Genomic DNA, 17,600 nt, shown 5'->3' with positions numbered 1-17,600 from the left:
CAAGCAAACAACATAAAAAGAGACATGCAAACACATGCTTTTCACCTCTTGAGGTCTAGTTCAAATCCAACTCAGGTTGTGATATGTGATTGGTTTGGTCTCCACTTAACAACCAGTGCACATCGTCCACATTAAAAAATTACAGCCAACTTTATGATATTTGTAATCTCTGCTTAAAGTGATTGTAGCTAGCAAAATACTTTCATAAATCTTGCACTTCCATTGACTACATAGGCCTCAAATGTGGTGCATGCCTCACAAAAACAACAATCAGGTACACTGAGAAGCAAGCATTTTATTAAACAGTTAAGTTTATTTTCAGTTTGTTCAATGTGGTACAGAGGTGCGACTCAAATGGAGGGCCTTCCTTCGCCCCTGTTTGTGAAGTGGTTTACAATAGGGTTATCTTTACAGAGTTGTCTGTCCAGGGAAAGCAGGATGATGCATCATGTCATGGGGGTTGGGAGGGATTAGCTACTTGGCATTGGACAAAGAAAGGGTGAGAGGGGCTAGTTAAGAACTGGCTGGACAACAGGAGAGTAGTGCTGTCAGTGAGGCAGAGGAGGGTTTGGGAAGATTTTGGTGTATTTTGTGGTGCTTGTTTACTACTCTGAGACACTGAAGATCTATTGATAAAAATGTCTGAAAGTATGCGTCAAGCTGGTGTGTGTGGAGGAAGGATGCTGTGTAACAAATACTGTATTTGTGCTGCACAGTGCTTCTCGTTACATAACTTGCTTCTGCACCCTAATTATCACAGCCAAATAGCTCCTTGCTGGTTTTGTGGGGGATTGGTTGCATTCTGGAGGTTGCCATTATCATAGGGCTTTTGTATTCATAGTAAATTTCCCCAATGAAAACCCGTATCCCTTCAGGTCCACACATTGCTGCATCCACATGATCGAAGTGCAATGGCCATTCCTTCACCACTTTGCGCGGCGTCACTGACATGTCAACATCAAGCATACGTTTTCCTATAGGGAGGTTAGTGGGGAGACAACAGGAAGAGATGGAAAAACTGGTTAGGAAATAAAATATATACAGTCAGCGGATATCCATTACCCAGATACATGTCAGTCATGTTCTCCCGCCCTTGTTTTTTTATTAAGAATAAAATCAGTCCCCATTATACGTATGTAACATATGTATGCACTTACCTGTCACACGCGATTTCAGACTCACCAGTTTTCTGATACAAACCCCATCTCTTCAATGTTATAATGTACCTGTTTATCCGTCACAGCCCTCGATTTTTATTTATTTATTTACTTATTTTTGTTTTGTTTTCTCGCATGCCAAATCAGTCTGGCATGCCACAGCACTTCCTCCAATTTCAAATGAGGAAAAACGAAGCAAACGAGGCAAGGCATGGTAATGTAAACGTTAATCATTAAACAGTTTTAGATACTGTGATGCTTTTTTTTTTTTTTTAATCTGTGATCTTTAGTTACTTTTGCACATTTTTATTTGTAAGTGAATTGTGACATTAGGGCCTTATTGAGCATAAATTCTGCAATTTTGAATACTAACTTTGGATACTGTTTTAATTCCGGAAACTGGTGTTTTTAGTCATTTGCTAAATTGCATTGCCTATTACATTTATGCAGTTCTGTGCGTGGGTAACATTTGGATTTAATTTTTCTCTTGGGTCGGAAATGATGAATTTTTCATACTGCTACAATATGTACTGGATTTAAAAGTATGTACTGTATTACAGTCCATGTGTCCACAGTTGAAAGTAACGGAAAGGGATACTTTAAAATCATATCTTTCTTAAAATATTATTCTGTTGAAAATATAGTTCTGTACCAACTCCCCCACTGACAAAGAATGCTTTTAAAAGAGTCTTAAACTAAATACTGGACACATTGTAGCTTTCTTCACGATCGCTGAACGACCCATTCGGGCCAAAATGAAATAATCAGATATGCATCACACTTGTTTAACTTCACTGAAGTTAAGACGAGAACCAGTCTGTCATAAATCCAGCCGACAGGGTGTGTGTGTGTGTGTGTGTGTGTGTGTGTGTGTGTATGGCATGTATGTATGTGTGTGTATATATATATATATATATATATATATATATATATATATATATATATATATATATATATAAAGAGGCGAGTCAACCGGGGTCCGTTTCTGTCTGCCATATTATGATACAGGTCATACCTGCAAAATAAATTACTCATATTGTAATAAAAGTTTTAATTTGCTTTCATGATGCAATCCTATTTTTGTTACCAAGTGTAATGGAAACAGAGAAATAAAACAGTGAGTAAATATTATTTTTGTGTATTATTATTATTATGTACAACGCATATTTTATCTGAAATGTTTATTCAAGTTTATTCAATCAATTTAACTGAGATACAGGGCCGGATTAACCCATCATGGGGCCTTAGGCAAACATACAACTGTGGGCCCCTATCTTCTTATATGAATAACAATAAATATACTATTATAGATGTATATATTAGCTTAACTCATGCTCCACCAATTTGCAAAAGGTATCATTTTCGTTTAAGTTATTATACATGTTTTTGATCGGAAATGAGCAATTAAGCTGAATTCTAATTATTAATGATGACAAAAGTTTCACGCACTGCTCTGAACAGAACGACTGACCTAATCTGACATATAGTTTAATTGATGGTGGTGTGCTAAATACATTACAAAATAAATTCGGAAAAACACGAAGCCTATGTGAGCGTGATAATCACCTTAACTGTAGGGCAAGTGTAGGAAAACGAGTCTCTCCGCTAGGTGCAGACAAAAGAGCAATTTCATAGCAGTTTTCATCATCTGACAGATCCTGTCTAAAATCGGTCATGTCAGTCACTTGTTACTGCATAAATTATGTCTATCAATGATTTATACAAACTGACCATGTGTGCTTTGGCTACTTGGTTGATTTTCATTCTGCGTTTAGCACAGTATTGTTAACTGACAGTCTTCTTTTGATACTTTTCACTGCCATCACATAAGGTGTAGGTATATGTCATTAATGCTGATTGGGAAAGCTGCAAGCAATAAAAAAAATATACATATACCATATTTATTTCGATTCCAAATCACGGCCAGTTTTTTATTTATTTAAATTTTAGTGTTAAAATGATGCGATTTATTTTTTTACTGACTAGCTTTAAATGTATGGACAGTTGGTAACCTTAAGTCAAATGAAGCAAAGGCAGTGAGCTTTCCTTGCTTCACTGTTGATTGGAGGTGGTTTTTCACACGCTTTTCTGTACTGTGTTTAGTTAAATGCTCTTTCCCATTCGGGTATTATTTTAGTTTAGTTGTTGCACCTTTAATTTTTTCCTTTATTTAGTTTTATTTCTAATAAAACTGTTACTTTGTATTCACTAGAAACGTGGTCTAGTCTGATTATTTCAATAAAACTGACTGGTTCTACATGATTTGAATTCAAAACAAGAAATTCAATTATTACAAGTTTAAATTAGTCAGCTATACAAATATACCTTGCACACTACAGTCTTGTTCTTCCAGTTTGCTCCCAATTCTGTATCTGTGTGTGTTATCTGGCCCTGCCGAGGTATCTGCAGCCTTGCATGATTTGGTTAGCGATTTGGAAAAACTCATAGTAGTACTGTATTGTTAGAAAATGAGCCAATACGGAGGGACTAAATGGAAGAAATTAAATCTGTAATACCGAAATTATGGATAGTGTCTTTATATAATAACTACATAATCTGTGAGGGTTAAAGTGGAGAGCTGGATGTATCTTCTTGCTTGTTTTCTTTTCTAATTCTACCTGGATCACTCTGCTTGTTGTTTCTCATTATGTTTCATAATGTTTCAATGAACCTGCTTGCTGATACAATTAAAGGTAAGAGATTTATAACAGTAATTTGTGTGAGCCTCCTAAAAAAAATATATATATAAAAGGGCATAATAAAAATTTAAAAAAATCATTTCCGCCTGCATTTTACTTTGGTTGTTCGCAGAAGCATTTGAAACCTCTAGTAGAGCGATGAATGTTTGATGCTCGTACTGTAATCAGGTGGAATCTCTTGAAGTATTTTAGTATGAAAACGTTTGTCAACAGAGCCTTACAGCAACCTGTATGGTAACAACATGATGTAATACACACCACTTTAGTCTTTTGCCTTGTATTTTAATTTCCAGTACAACATTAATAAATAACTATATTAGGGACATGTATTAATACAGATTTTGCCCAGATATCAGTATTTTGAACAACCCAAGAAATTTAAACAGAACATGGCAAAACTGTTGAATACAGGGAACTGACACAAATTCATTTTACTTCAGTTTCAAACTGAACACAACTGTGGGGCACTGAAGCTTGAAATATCAATTGAGGCCCCAGCCTGCCTTAATGAGGCCGACCCTACCTTGAATGATGTGCACCACATGAGAGTTCCCACACAGGAAGGCAGCATCCACTGGTCCCTTCACTCCCAGCTCCTCTTCCAGTGGTTTGGGATAGCCCTCTACCAACGTGTAGTGTGCATCAGACTTGTAGATGTACACCTGATCTCCCTGAGAGAAGAGACAGAGAACAAGTAACAAAAAGTAACTTCCATTACAGCATTAACAACAAGAAATGAAGACATCAACCTATACTTACTTGATTTCTTAGACTTGCTTAGTACAGGTAAAATTTCTGAAACTGGACAAATCAGTGGAGGCTACTGAGAGGAGAAGGGAGGCAGCGCCTCCTCAAAATTTCAAAGTGAAAAAAACTAAATTATATATACATTGTTGTGTAGCATTATAATTGGTGCTTATCGAATAAAATCGGTGTAAAACCAGTAAACACTGGAAATAGTTACTAATGCATGTTGACTTCACCCCTTTGCCATTGAAAAAAAAACCTACTACCAAAAAACTACTTCTCCGTGCAGTTGGGCAATGTCCCTCTTTCCTGATTTGTATATATCATTCATTTGTTCTGAATACTTTAAACCCACCCTAACTCCTGAGTGGCAGCAAATTATACGTTTCTATTGGAGACTCCACTTGCGAGATTTAAAACAAGATTACAATTACAGTAGAAGGCTTGTAATATAGCTTTCAAAGGTATATTACAGTTAGATAGTGAGAATTTCAAACCGAATTGCAAATTCTGGCGAAATGCAGAGACACACAGAAACCCCAGAAGAATGTGCCTGTGACCAGAAGGATTTTGTTGTGGAAGACAGCAAAGGAAAGAAGGTACAACTTAAGTGTGCAAGTACTGTCAAGTTGCCACTATTGTGACAGAAAAAAAAACGGAAATCATTTTGGAAAGTAATGGAAAACAATAGTTTCTTACAGTATATAAAAAGGAAAAGCCCCGAAAAAAAACATTTGCATAAAACTTAAAATTAATAAAAATGCAAAACAGAAGCCCTAATTATAATAATCGTCAGTAAAACAAAAACAAAAATATTGTCAAAAATGCAAGAAAAAATGAAATTTTAACTTAAATCATGTGATCTGAGCACAGGTTTTAATTGGGGGGTTCTAGAGAACTCCTATCTGCTGTAACCACACACAGTACAGTGCTTGCAATGGCAGATGACTACTGTTCCCAGAAGACAGTGCGAGGTCTCGTATGCTCATATTTTCCACAGTGCAGGCTAACTCGTTCACTCTCTTTTCCTGTACGGTCGGTATATCATTATTTTGACTTTGTTGGCCATTTACTTAACTTGAGCAACTTAAGTCGATAGGAAGTGCTTGATTTTTTGTGTCTTTCTCCCGCCTTAACAACTTTGTTTAGAAAATATTGTATGCAAAGTATGTTCGAGACGTGGTCCTGCAATCTACATGCTATATTCATGTTTAATACAGTGCATTTTTAATCATACACTGGCATAGAATAAACTGTGATGGGTCACTGATTTCTTTTCTTTGTTGGCTAGTGGGGAAAATGCATTTAACAGCCAAATTGGGGTAGAACCTGTTTAAACTGCACTTGCAGATCTCTTGGTCTACCCCTCCTACTAGGCACTGGACTTGCCTGACCTAAGCCCCGCAATACTGGATCCTCAGCTGATGCAGTGTCCTTGCATGACTGCACTACTAATATGTCATTGTAGATATAATTTGTTGTAATCCTAACTTGTTGCATCCTAGTTCATATTGTGTTTTAGTAGTATTATTTGCACTTATTGGTAAAGTATACTCTTGCATTGTAACCCTGTACAGTACTGCCCTGCTACACTTGTATGTTACCTTGGATAAAGGTGTCTCTTAGCCCTCTGCCTTTTTATCTGCCTCCTTTTTTTTTGCCCAGCAGCTGCCACTGGAACAAATTAATTTGAAACTGGATAGGAATTTATAGAAATATATTAAGAAAAATGAATGGAAGCACAATTCGCTGTTGTGGAAACTACTAGCGCACAGGGAGGCGGCTCTCCCACCAGCGAGCAGTAGCCAAATGGAAATAACAAATAATGGGAATATCTATTTTATGTATAATTTGTAAACTTCATTTAAAATTCAGCATTTTGTCGTGCAGAAGGTACATTTATTTAGGACACTTCACATATAAAATGCAGATTATTTGGCGTGTGGGTAAAAATTGGATGGTACAGATTTAAAAATCAAATAAATAATCATAAATAGTTATTTACCCTCATTTGAGGGGATAGTTTGCCACCCCTTGCTATATAACTCTTTTAACGTGCAAATAAAAAAAAATAACCTAAGCCAGCTATGTATATTGGATGGTATTTATTTTCTTATGATGACATCTACTTTTGTATGTATTTTAGTATGTACGATTGTAGGCTATAAATACATGCGTTTCAAGTGCCATTTGTGTTTGTAGTTAGTTATTATGCATGTATATCATGTATGTAACAATTTATTAAGCTTTTAAAATTATGATAGAACTCCCTAACCCAATACACAATTTGTTTATAATTAATTGTTCAGTGAATTCCTGGCAAATCATGCATTTTCTCTGGTACTCTTTGCTCGCCTCCACAATAAATAAACTCAACATGATTAGAAGTAGCCACTGAACACTTACAGTATTATAAGAACATTTTATATGCATACAAATGTGTGAAGGTGAAAGTGTACATTGTACATAAAGTGTGGGGGGAGTCTGACAACATTACAATTTAGGCAAAATCCATGTCAGTAACCTTGATTACATTGCTAATGGATCTGTGTGTCCTTGATGCCTGTTCTTTGTTCTTGTGTGGATAAGACTGAATGTTAAAAGCCAACGATGCATTGCAAATCCGCAATCACCTAAGGAAACGTTATTGTAATATCTAATATGCCATTTTCTATCCCAAGATTTCAGTTGTGTAATTCAAATAAAATCTACAGTAGATGCCAGCTGACATACAATGTACATATGCTGAATTAAAATAGACTACAGTTGCATTGCTAATTTCTTGGTAGCAAAATAACGGTATATCATTTTAGCAATACAACAAATGTTAACCTATAGGTGGGGTTCAAGGGGCGGAGCTAGGCACCAGCAACCTACCATCTCCTGTCATCAATTAAATCTACCTTATTTAAACATTAGTCACCTCTACCTAGCTGTCTTGTGTTTTTTCGTTTTCGCATAAACCTAAGCGATTTCAAGACCCATCAACTTTCGTATACCTCAACAATGGAGTACTTACAGCAGTTGTCATCGGATTCAGAGGATTCCCGGGATTTTCTGTCATTACCAGATCATTATCCTCCAGCTTCAATCCAGTCTCCGTTTTCTCTTCTGGTATTTCAGTTATATCTGATCAGGCTCCCGATCAGGCTCTCGTCCAGGTTCCAGTTCAAATGTTGCCTACCGTTCCTGCCACTCAAACATCGAATCTGCGCCGATCCAAGCGACTTCGGCCTCAGGACGCCCCTCCGGATCGATTGTTTTGGAAGGACTGGCTCATGAATAAATTGATAAAAACCCTCCTTAAAAACGGTAATGCGATTCCAGCAGGGAGTGACAGATAGTCTCTTTTTATTCTCTATTGCAATTCAGTCTCAGCAGAACCAGTCTTTCCTCCGAAAAAACATAATCAGCCGTTCCCAGCCATTCAGTGTCCTAAAACAGACAGCAGGCAGTCTATTCCGGATCAAATCACCCCCACAACTAACACCGCTAACCAGCAGCCAGCCATTGAAATCCAGCATTCGCAAATATTTAACGAGATAAAATCATTTATGTAGCCTTTTGCCGATACTCTATCTTCGGTCAGTTCTCAACTGTTGGATCTTGATAAAAGGGTGTCTAATATGGAACAAGGAAAACAATCTACAGCGCTGTCATTAATTCCAGCATCAAATACTGCAGCGCCGCCTACAGCTTATTCTGTTCCAGCCCTAATTTCAGCCAGCGAAGCAGATCCTCCAATACACAACCTCGCTACTGCATACGGATCCTCCTCTCCAACTGCAGCTAGACATCACACTATATCTCCACAAATCGGACAGGATATTCTCGAAGAGAAGGACATTAATATTGTTTCACTATTAATGACGACTTCGGAATTCTTGGACCATAGAGTAGTGGATTGCGGAGATTTGACAGTAACTCTAAAATCCAGAGATCCCAGACTGCTTAAAAATTTTACATTAGGGGAATTTGTCCTTGCTTTCTCCATATTCAGAGATGTGTTATGCTCGGTATATCCTAACCGCAGAGCTGAATTGGACTCATACGAATACTACATCGTGGAGCTGTCTGTCAGATACGGAGGGACTATGTTTTTGATTATCATAAAGCATTCTCTGCAAAAGCAGCAGCGATACTGGCAGCAGATAATCACATCATCAATTGGGCACAACCTGAGCCAGATCTATTTAACAGAACTTTTGCTAGTCTAAGAGCTAACGCATGTGGGATCTGCGCTTCAGCAGCTCACTCAACATCCCTCTGCCCTAAAGCTCCAATTGCATCAACTTCTAAAGCACCCGGTTTCGCCGCTAATTCATACAGATCTTCAGTACCTAATCCTATACATTCTTCAGCTCCCCTCGATCAAGCCACAAGGAAAGACAAATACAGGCGCAGTATTAGATTTTCAGGAGGAAGACAAATCTGCAACAATTTCAATACTGGCTTCTGTTCGAATAGGCAATGCAATTTTATCCACATGTACAGCCATTGCGGAGACGCTCACGCTAATACAATCTGCCCTTTAAAACGCGTGAAAGTGCCCTTTAAAAGTGACTTTCCCCGATGCTCACAGTCTTTACTCCTATAAACATCCCGGCATTATCAAGTAAATTACAGAATCATCCCGACAGTAATTTAATTAATTACCTGATCGACGGATTAAACGGATTTCAATCGGTCTGACTCAAATTCCTTTTTCCTCGTTCAAAAGCAAAAATCTTTATTCAGCGACTCAGGAACCACAATTAGTGCAATCTCTCATCGAAAAAGAAATTATAAAAGGATTTATAGTCGGTCCATTTTAGCTCCTCCTTATCGGCATTGCCAAGAGGAAAATGTCAGGAAAAAAGCGTCTCACTATTCATTTATCAGCACCACGGGGGTCAAGCACCAGCAGCATTAACTCATTAATTCCCCAAGATCAATTTTCCCTGCATTACATCACTATTGCAGACGCAATACATTCAATTCAATTAGCAGGTCGTGGTTCTTGGTTAGCAAAAGCAGATATATCAGACGCATTTAAAGTAATGCCAATCTATCCGTCTCTCCGTCACCTGTTTGGTATATGCTGGGATAGGAAGTTTGATTTTGCCACCCAATTGACTTTCGGCTGCCGAAGCAGCCCGAAGATATTTGATACCCTGTCGGAAGCACTATACTGGATTCTTCTTAATGTCTATCATGTCCCATTCTTGCTACACTTGCTGGATGATTTTAGTAATTTCTCCTCCTTCAGATGCACCAGCAGAAGCGATTTCCAATCTTAAAAGCTTATTTTCTGAAGTAGGTGTTCCGCTTTCAGAAGAGAAATCAATCGGTCCCCTTCATTCTTTGGAATTCCTTGGAATCATTCTAGATACAGAAAAGTTTGAAGCCAGCCTGCCTGAGTCTAAACTTAACGATAATCGTTTGCTCATTGAGGATTTTCAGATCAGTAAAACAATTAAAAAACGGGCACTGCTTTCATTGCTGGGTTACTTTAACTTTGCAATACGTATCATTCCACAGGGGAGGACGTTTATATCTCGACTGCTAGCGCTGGCATCAACAGCAAAAAATCTGGACTCCTATATAAAGCTCTCCTCAGAAGCTAGGAAGACATTAAAATGTGGTCTGCTCTTATTCGGCACTGGAACTGTCTCTCTATGTTTTACGATGATTTCATTTCAGCTCCACACGATATGGCTTTATTTACTGATGCCTCATCTCTGGGATTCGGAGCTCTATTTAACAATCAATGGTTTTGCAAAAACATATCTCCTCATCTAAAATCCACAGCTCTGCTAGAGATATACCCAATAGTAACAGCTGCCCAGCTATGGGGTCATCTCTGGTCTAAGAAATCAATACTATTTTACTGTGATAATTCAACTACAGTGCATAGAATAAAGGACGTTCCTCTTCCCCTCTTGTCATGCAATTGCTGCGGCGGCTAGTATGGATTTCAGTCTCTGATAATTTCCTAATACAAGCTCGCTACCTACCAGGCATTTTTAATAATGCTGCTGACGCTCTATCTCGTTTACAGATTTCCAAATTCCACAGTTTGGTAACCACAGCTTTGCAATATCCAGCAGCAGCGCCACAGTTCAATCAGCTGATTTTCAACTAAATCCAACTATTAATAAACTTCTTAATTCAGCTCAAGATTATATGGCATCAGCACTTGTCCCATCTACCAGATCCTCCTACTCTACAGGTTGGGCATGTTATGTAACTTTTTGTTTACAAAGCAGGATTAATCCTACTCCATTCAACCAGGACTGGATCATGGCGTTCATAGTGCATGCAAAGGACTCTCTACATCTGGCACCAGCTACAATCAGACTATATTTGTCAGAAATTCAGCATCAATTTCGCTTGATGTCCATCAATTCCCCAACTCTATTATCAATTCCAGCTGTTAGTCTCCTTTTACAAGGAATTTCTAAGTGCTCTCGGGCTCCTTCTTCTGCTCGTCTGCCTATTTCTATAGACATTCTAAGTAACTTGATTTCAATTCTGCGCCATGGCTGTTTTTCTCCATTTGATGATTTAACTATGGAAGTCATATGTCTATCTGCATTTTTGGGTTTTTGAGATGTTCTGAATATACAGTACCTTCTATTGCCAGCTTTCCTACCCTCGGTATCCGCTGCAGTGACCTCAAGCTCATCCCAGATTCTCATTTCATCTTATTTCTTCGCATTTCAAAAAGAGATCAACTGCGGCAAGGACAATGTATTCAGCTTTCTAAGATCAACTCTCCTCTGTGTCCCTTCACTTCCATGTTGAAGTACATTGCAGAAGTCAAGGCCATTTCATCCTCCGACCCTTTTTTATCAATTCAAGCCGGTCCATTGTACCAAGGCATTGGTTTTCAACATACCTTTCCTCTTTGGTGTCCAGAGCAGGTCTTCCTTCGCAATTCTACACTCCTCATTCATTTAGAATAGGGGCAGCTACTTCAGCTGCAAAAGCCAACGTTAACCAGCATTTAATTAAAAATATGGGGCGCTGGACTTCATCAGCAGTTGAAACTTATATTCGTTCTTCATCATCTGAAATATCCTCCGCACATCGGTCCATCAGTCCGGTTCTCTTTTTTTTCTTCTTCACGTTGCGTCAGCGTGGAGCCGGGGGTCCATCTTTTGGGGGGTTAGTGATTCCACTTTCTCCAACCCTTTGTTAAGCTCCGCTTCATTTATCTCATAGAGGAGGGTTCTCCATGAGTCAGAGGGGACCGCCGGCCAAACCCTTCCATCTGCATGTATGTTTCTTTTGGGATTCTTCTTTCAGGTCTGATGCCTCTATGTGAGGGTCCCCAAGCGGTGGCATCCCTCGTGTTTGTCCGGTCTCCTCAAAGACGGTGGCCCCTCTCCTGTTTGTCGGGTCTCCTCAGCGACGGAACCCCCCTTCTATTATGTTGGGCTTTGAAGAGGTGGAACACCACGCATTATATGTTTTAACAAATACTAACTTTATGTTTTCTTTTCGGTTCGCGAGCCTCTTCGTATGTCGGGTAACCTCAGATGGTGCCCCTCTTGGTATGTCGGGTCTCCTCAGAGACGGTGGCCCCCCTCCTGTTTGTCGGGTCTCCTCAGCGACGGAATCCCCCTACTGTATATGTTGGGTCAAGAAGAGCCGGAACCTCTTTTGTGTTAACAACACTAATTCATGTTTTTCTTTCCGGTTCGCGAGCCTCTTCGTATGTCGGGCAACCTCAGAGACGGTGGCCCCCATCCTGTTTATCGTGTTTATCGATCAAGTACATGTTGGGCCTTGAAGAGGCGGAACCCCTCTCTCCATGTGTATATGTTTACTAACTCTGTCAATAAACACTATCAGGGGCCATAGCTCCGCCCCGTGAAACATTCCTTAAGGTTACAAGTGCTATAGAAAAGGCTAAAATAGTGTCTTAATTACAAATACTCAATTATCAAGGAAGTCTATAAGAAATGAATCCTGGTCCTGTACACTATCTCTCTCTCTGTGTTGTTGGCGTCACAGCTGCGGTCTGTTAAATGTCTGTATCAAGGTGAGTTATATACTCTTTTGTTAATTAAAAACCTCTTTTTCCAAGTGCAAATAAACTACTAATAAATTATGATAATTAACATGGATTTGTTTTTAAATTCCCATGCAAAGAAAACAAATAGTCGCAAGAAGCATTGCTTGTTAAGATATTAACATTAGTTCGTAAATCATATTAGCACAATTATTTAATAACGAAATAGGAATAACAATATTTGAAAATGACAAAATCAATGTCACGTACAGATTTCTTGATTAACACTGGAGTTATCATTTATGAACTTTTGAAAATCCTGCCCCTATTCTCTTTAATTGAATCATTTTTTTATACTGAACATTAAAAAAAGAGCATTACCGGACTAGAGGGGGCCCTAGTCCCACCAGATCATTTTATTTCGCTGGCCAACAGTTAACTGACTGCTGTTATATTTTTTATTTCCCAACCATTTTCTTTTTTGCTATGATAAGCATACTTATAAAGGTGTAAAGTGCCTTTTTCAATGTGGAAGAGCAAGTATAGTTGTACACTGTTAATACATGATTAATTGTGTGTGGTGTATTGTATGAGTTATGCATTATGTATGGCCCGTTAAAGGATTTTTGTCGATTTTGTGGCCCTTTACTCAGTGCCGGCGTTAAGATTTATGGGGCCGTGATGCAAGACTGTGAACTAGACAGTAATCAGTCAAGTACAGCATATCCAAACATTTTAATAAATCAATTATGTAACAAGATTAATCAATTTGACTAATAACTCGATTTAGTTAACATTGAAACATATGAATCGCTTAAATGAGTCACAAAAAACATATTTATGATTGGAATCAATTGGATATTTAAATTAATGTTATCAAGAACAAAAGTTAGTATGAAAGATTTCTACAAAAAACATGTCTGCATGCCCTGCCTTTACTACCCAAAGCTGTCCAATCCTGCTATAAAGGTTACCTTAAAAAATGTCTATGTTGTTTAAATGTTTAGTTCTTCTTTGTCTAAGGCTGTAGCCATTTGATTCCATTTTAGATTTAGGCAGCCCACTGATTCCCCATTCCGCCCAACCCCTGCATAGGGGTGTGTCTCTGTTCTTACCTCTGCCAGGACACTTCATGAAGTAATCTCGGACATCCTTGGGGTAGCCTTCAGATACGTGTCCAATGACTGGGTGGAAACGCTGGAACTTTGTGCCCCAGAAACAGAAATAGCGCTCCAGCCACCGGTATGCAGAAGTGCAGTTCATAACTTCTGGCCAGTCCTTCTCTTTCACCGAATGAGTTATCAGGTCATAGTGGTATACATGGGATCCTTGGAAGAGAGAGAAAAAGGTTTAATTGTTTCATCTCTAACCCTTTAGCCACACAGCCTTCAAGTTCCTCAACTCTAACATGTAGTCCTTAACAATAACCTCCAGACCACACACCTTCAGTTTCCCAATTTTAAACACAAGGTCATTCTTCCAGTCTTTTAGTTCTAATCGCTAGCCCCTACTTTACCAAGTCACTCAACCCCAAACATTAAAAGTAATTCACAATCTAATCTTCGATTCTCCAATAATTCCCCCCTCCCCGCCACACACACACAGCTTTGGAACCACTGAAGTTTCAGTGGGGGTCCTCCAATTCCACGATGTGCCAGCTTCCTCTTTAAACCCAGGAACACGAGAGCGGATGTCAGCAAGCTACCGACTTCTGGAGGACAAAGGCCAGCCCTGCAGGTGTCCACCTTTGAACTCTCTTGGAGGCTGGCCAAAAGGGTTTGCTGTAGCGAGATGAGGAGAAACAGCCCCTGCCAGTTTTGCTTCCCTCACCAATAAGAGTGGCAGAGCCAACGCGGTGCTCCTTTCAGAATCACCAGCAGTTCATTATCTTGAACTGCTCAAAGCCCTGAGGGTCCAACTTCCTCCACATCTTTTGTCTCTAGTCAGACTTCTTCCCAGTCCCTGAGTAACAATCACTAAGTTACACCACGCTTCCAGCTCCACAGAACCAACACTAATCCACACTTAGGAAAAGCCATTTGGTCACTCTGCCATCAGCTTTAACTACATTCCATCCTTTACACTGGAGTAACCCAACTCACCCTTAAAGAAGAGAACAGAGTCTGTTTTGCACTCTCCAGAGGGGCATTCCACAGCAGCATCCAATTCAGATGGGATTCCTGGGAACTCATTGTTGATGAGTTTGGGAAAGCCGTCTTCTAGTGTGTGGCTGTAGAAACTCCAGACATGGTCACCCTACAAGAGAGGGAAACAAAGGTACAGGAAACTATTTAGAATACTTTGAAACCTCAGGACAAATCTGCATTGGGGTTTGTTTGGAATTCAATACTTAACAAGAGTTTTTTTTTTTCAAGCATCATTACCTTGAAGATGAATACCCAGTCATGGTCTTCAAGTTTTACTTTGTGGTGCATCCTGAAAGCAGCATCAATGCTCCCATGTAGCTCATGGAAAGTTTGATTAATAAATTCTGAGGAGCCGCTGAACCGCTTCCACAGGTGGTCATCTGCAACAGAGGTTAATGAATATAAGTGTGAGTCTGCATGCTGTAACACAGGATAGGCAAACATATACATACAAAGTTATGCATCTATATGGCTTGAAAGATTGTTTGATAGCAGTTCTGCAGTTTTGGAAAGATTAGGAGCTAGTTAGCAGGAAGAGCCTAAAGTCAAAGCCAAGGGATAGTCAAACGATTCAGTACCAGCTTCCAGCTCTAGCAGGCTTCTATCAGGCAGAAGATGCCTGCTGGAACGTCACTGCGTGACTGTGAATCAAACTTAAAATCAATCCACGCAATTGACTTGCCCTAATGGAAGCTCAGATCACATCTATTGGACAGCAAGTACTAAACAAAGACAAAACTGGTCCAAATGTATTTTATTATCCACCAAAACTACACAATCAATACTTTGCACCGATGAAAGCAACCAGTCCTGTTGCCGAGACAGCCAATCACAGTCTGTCAGCTCGACTGGAGCTCAACATCTTTCAACAACAACAAACCGAGACATGAACAGTTTTGTAATATTACTCCATTCATACATCTGGCACTGTCCGGATAAACTATAAGCAACTCTGACAAGTAAAAGGTTATTTGTTTTCTTTTTCTAATTATGTTTGTGATCCTTTATGAACATTTTTTAGACTATTTTCCTACAACTTTTCTCAGCAGAAGGGTACCCAATGAAACAGTTACCCAAAGTTCAAGGTAAATCTAGGTTTAAAAGTAGTTTTTATTCTATAGCAGTAGTGCCCTTTCTAGCCAGCCTATTCAATTATGTTTACCTCAACTATTATTTGTCATTCCACCTGATTTACCTTTAATGAAGTAAGTGACTCCATGCTCATCTGGAGTGATGGCGTCAAACTCTATCCCACTGCAGCGAACAAGGTCATAGTGGTGATCGTGTTCCGGGTGAGCGTGTTGATTAGGGTGACCATGGCGATCAGGATGAGCATGATCTTTATGATGAGGATCTGGGGTAAAATCAGAAATAAGTCTTTCATGTTGGGGTGAATTTTACCGATTATGCAATCGCCAGTGGAGTCAGGTTACAGCTGTGCCCGGCCTTTGCAAGATTTGGATTTCTTGAGTGGCTGTAGACATGTCGGCCACTCCCCAATGCTTTGGTTTGTCTGCAAATTTGATGTTTGATAATTATCCCCCGATCTAAGTCATTGATGTAGAAAGAAACATCGGTGGGCCTCCACTGAGTACATGGCCCCAGTTCGAAGTTTCCACTCTTACTAGTCTTACTAATGTTTTAACCAGTTTTGTATCCACCTTTATGTACTGTATTATCACATACTGCAGCTTGAGGATTAGCTTTTCATGTGGCACTTTTGTCAAATTTTTTTTTAAGTCCGACAGTCAAAAGTCAGACAGGAGTGCCCTTTTCTGATTGCCTGTTTTATGTCTCCTATGATGCCATTGCAATATAGATACTCCTAGCTTTCCTCTTAGGATTGATATGACTTTTCCTTTTTTATCTTATTAAGAACAAACATGTTTGCAGACTTGACAAATCCGGTGCTTCACGCTCTGGCTTCAGGTCTTAAACAACATACAAAAGATTCTGGTTCTCTTGTAAACCTATCTGATATATTTCCCTTTGATGTATTAACTCAGTTGTCTGTCCAGTACTGACTCCTCTTACCCTGTACCACATCAGCATATTTCTTTTTTTTTTTTGTTATTTGGAATCAGCAATTATTTTCTTATTTTCACTCCAATTTGAAATGCCCTATTATTTTTATTTCAAGCTATATTTTAGCCCACCGCTGCCACCTCCGTGCTGACTCAGGGGAGATGAAGATGGACACACGCGTCCTCCAAAACATGCGCCGTCAGCCGTCCACTTCTTTTCACTCTGCAGGCCCACCATGCAGACAACTCAGCTAAAGTGTCAGAAGACCACGCAGCTCTGGGCATCTCACATGCATGCCCGCAGGTGCCCAGACAGTCCACAGGGGTCACTGGTGTGCAGTGAGCCAAGGACCCTCTGGCCGACCTATGCAGGAAACTCTGTGCTTCAGAGGCCAGCAATCCACTTCAGGCAGCAGAAGAAGCTTTGGTCTATGTGAGACCTGCTGTCCTGCATTTCTACCAGCAGCACTAAGAGGCTGGACCTGAGCCCTATCTTCTCCTGGACTGGCTTGGTAGGATCAGTAGGGTTTCTGGGTATTGCTGGGACTCCTTGGATTATTAAGTGTAATGATACAATGTTATTATTTTTATCCAGAAGTTACCCACGGTCTTAAACCTTCCTAGGATCTTTTATCTTTTGCCTGGACTAATCAGCGACTTTGTCCATCTGCATTATATATTTTTTTACCTTTTAAGAATACATTTGGTATTTAATTTCAATTTTACCTTAACTATGACAGCTGACAATTCTAAATCATAAGCTGTGCAGTGCTTTATTGTTGTTAGTTGTATTGAATATGACAATTGCTTCATCTGCGGAAAATGTA

At 39.4% G+C, this 17,600-nt stretch overlaps 1 protein-coding gene across 1 annotated transcript; it reads right to left on the bottom strand.

Moving 5' to 3' along the window:
- Positions 1-275: 275 nt before the first annotated feature.
- Positions 276-15,218, bottom strand: LOC121321053 (hemopexin-like). The gene is made up of 5 exons (XM_041259964.1): positions 14,987-15,218; positions 14,705-14,858; positions 13,718-13,930; positions 4,380-4,571; positions 276-974 (listed from the first exon to the last, which is right to left on the bottom strand). The coding sequence occupies exons 1-5, from the start codon at positions 15,197-15,199 to the stop codon at positions 748-750; spliced, it is 999 nt and encodes a 332-aa protein (XP_041115898.1). The 5' UTR covers positions 15,200-15,218; the 3' UTR covers positions 276-747.
- Positions 15,219-17,600: the final 2,382 nt, after the last annotated feature.

This window comes from Polyodon spathula, chromosome 9, assembly GCF_017654505.1.
Source record: "Polyodon spathula isolate WHYD16114869_AA chromosome 9, ASM1765450v1, whole genome shotgun sequence".
NCBI lineage: Eukaryota > Metazoa > Chordata > Actinopteri > Acipenseriformes > Polyodontidae > Polyodon > Polyodon spathula.
Note: the sequence above shows the minus strand (reverse complement) of the source record. Positions and strands in the feature narration are given on the sequence as shown.

Excerpts from the sequence above, each read along its gene's own strand:
- LOC121321053 (XM_041259964.1), bottom strand. The coding sequence starts at position 15,199 with ATGTATATGTTTGCCTATCCTGTGTTACAGCATGCAGACTCACACTTA. Across the intron at positions 14,859-14,986 it reads ACTGGGTATTCATCTTCAAG|GGTGACCATGTCTGGAGTTT; the intron begins GTAATGATGCTT and ends CCTCTCTTGTAG. Across the intron at positions 4,572-13,717 it reads CATGAAGTGTCCTGGCAGAG|ATGGAAGTTACTTTTTGTTA; the intron begins GTAAGAACAGAG and ends GTTAATGCTGTA.